Source organism: Lissotriton helveticus, chromosome 5_1 (genome assembly GCF_964261635.1).
Source record: "Lissotriton helveticus chromosome 5_1, aLisHel1.1, whole genome shotgun sequence".
NCBI lineage: Eukaryota > Metazoa > Chordata > Amphibia > Caudata > Salamandridae > Lissotriton > Lissotriton helveticus.
The window spans coordinates 159618784-159620132 of NC_136065.1; the positions used below are offsets into that span (position 1 = coordinate 159618784).

Below are 1349 nucleotides of genomic sequence, written 5' to 3' on the forward strand. Positions count from 1 at the left end.
GATGGTGAAATTGAAAATTCATTATACGTCACCTGACTACTTCCCAATTAAAGTAGCATCTGATACACCTCACTGAAAACTTTCTGTAACATGTGGCAATTGGGACATTTTCAAGAATTTCGCATTGCACATTGAATTTTTTCCAAATCAAGGTGTTTAAGTCAGAAGTAGCACGCTTTCTACGGATAAAACATGTGGTTGATAAATGTGCGCAAAGAACTTTTAGATGATGTGATCAAAGAGACAGCCCACCAGCACCTGTCTTGAACAGGTAGTATAATCGAACTTGAAAAGATATTAAAGAGATGGAAGTACACCTCTGATTTATTGCTGCTAAAATCACCAGTTTGAATAATTCGTACTTACGTTACTGTACTACTGTAAACTTGATTTGTTATTAAGATATCCCTAATTCCATCCTATAAGTAATAATGTTACTAAAGTTTTAACTTTCTAGATTGTCACAATTACAACTTTGGTTTGATGTTAACAGTCACTTGACACAGGCAATGCTTGGTAGAAACCATTTTCTGTAACAATCACGAAGGTTAAATGAAAACCGACTAACCTGCTTTCACTCTTCTCTGATTTTGAGGTTCAGTATTAGAACTTTTATAACCTCACTTGTTTGCAGGTAGCTCATTGGATTCCCATATGACCTAACGTAGTGATGAGTGGAAGGGTACCATTAGCTGAGAAAGCCATGTCAGAAGGTTATGCCAGGCTGCGTTACCGGGACACCTCATTACTTATCTGGCAGCAACAACAGCAAAAGCTGGAGAGTGTGACACCAGGCACCTATTTGAGTAGGAGCCGGAGCATGTGGTATTCTCAATATGGAAATGAGGCAATATTGGTGCGGGACAAAGCCAAACTGGAAGGACTCAAGGACACGGGTCAATCAAAATTTTGCAGTATAATGTGATCATGTACTATACACGCAAATTAGCATGATGATTGTGAATTTTGGGTAGTAAAGTAAAATGATTCTTTGGTCCGATGCACCCCCTATGGGGTTCTTAATATGACTTTAACTGTTGAGTGTCTATAGATGGCAAACAACCTTTCATTCCAAAAACATTGATAAAATGGTACAATTATGTTGGCAATGGCAACTAGCCTTCAGTTCCCAAGTTGAGTTTTAGGTTTGACCTTCATGAATGCACAGGCACATTTGCTGTGACGTGTTGTATCTCACCAAGACTTGGCTCAATGTTCATTTTCTAATTAGTCTACCAAGCAGCACCTCTCATTTGACAGTATAGCGCTTTTTAATTGTATATTTTGGTTTCTGATATTATACATTCATTTTAAATAGATAAGCTAATGTTCATTTTGCACTACACAAA

The 1349-nt window shown here is 37.6% G+C and overlaps 1 protein-coding gene across 1 annotated transcript; it reads left to right on the top strand.

Annotated features, from left to right (window-relative positions):
- The first annotated feature begins 530 nt into the window (after positions 1–530).
- Positions 531–1074, top strand: BRD3OS (BRD3 opposite strand). The gene has a single exon (XM_078641946.1). The coding sequence runs from the start codon at positions 671–673 to the stop codon at positions 923–925; it is 255 nt and encodes an 84-aa protein (XP_078498072.1). The 5' UTR covers positions 531–670; the 3' UTR covers positions 926–1074.
- Positions 1075–1349: the final 275 nt, after the last annotated feature.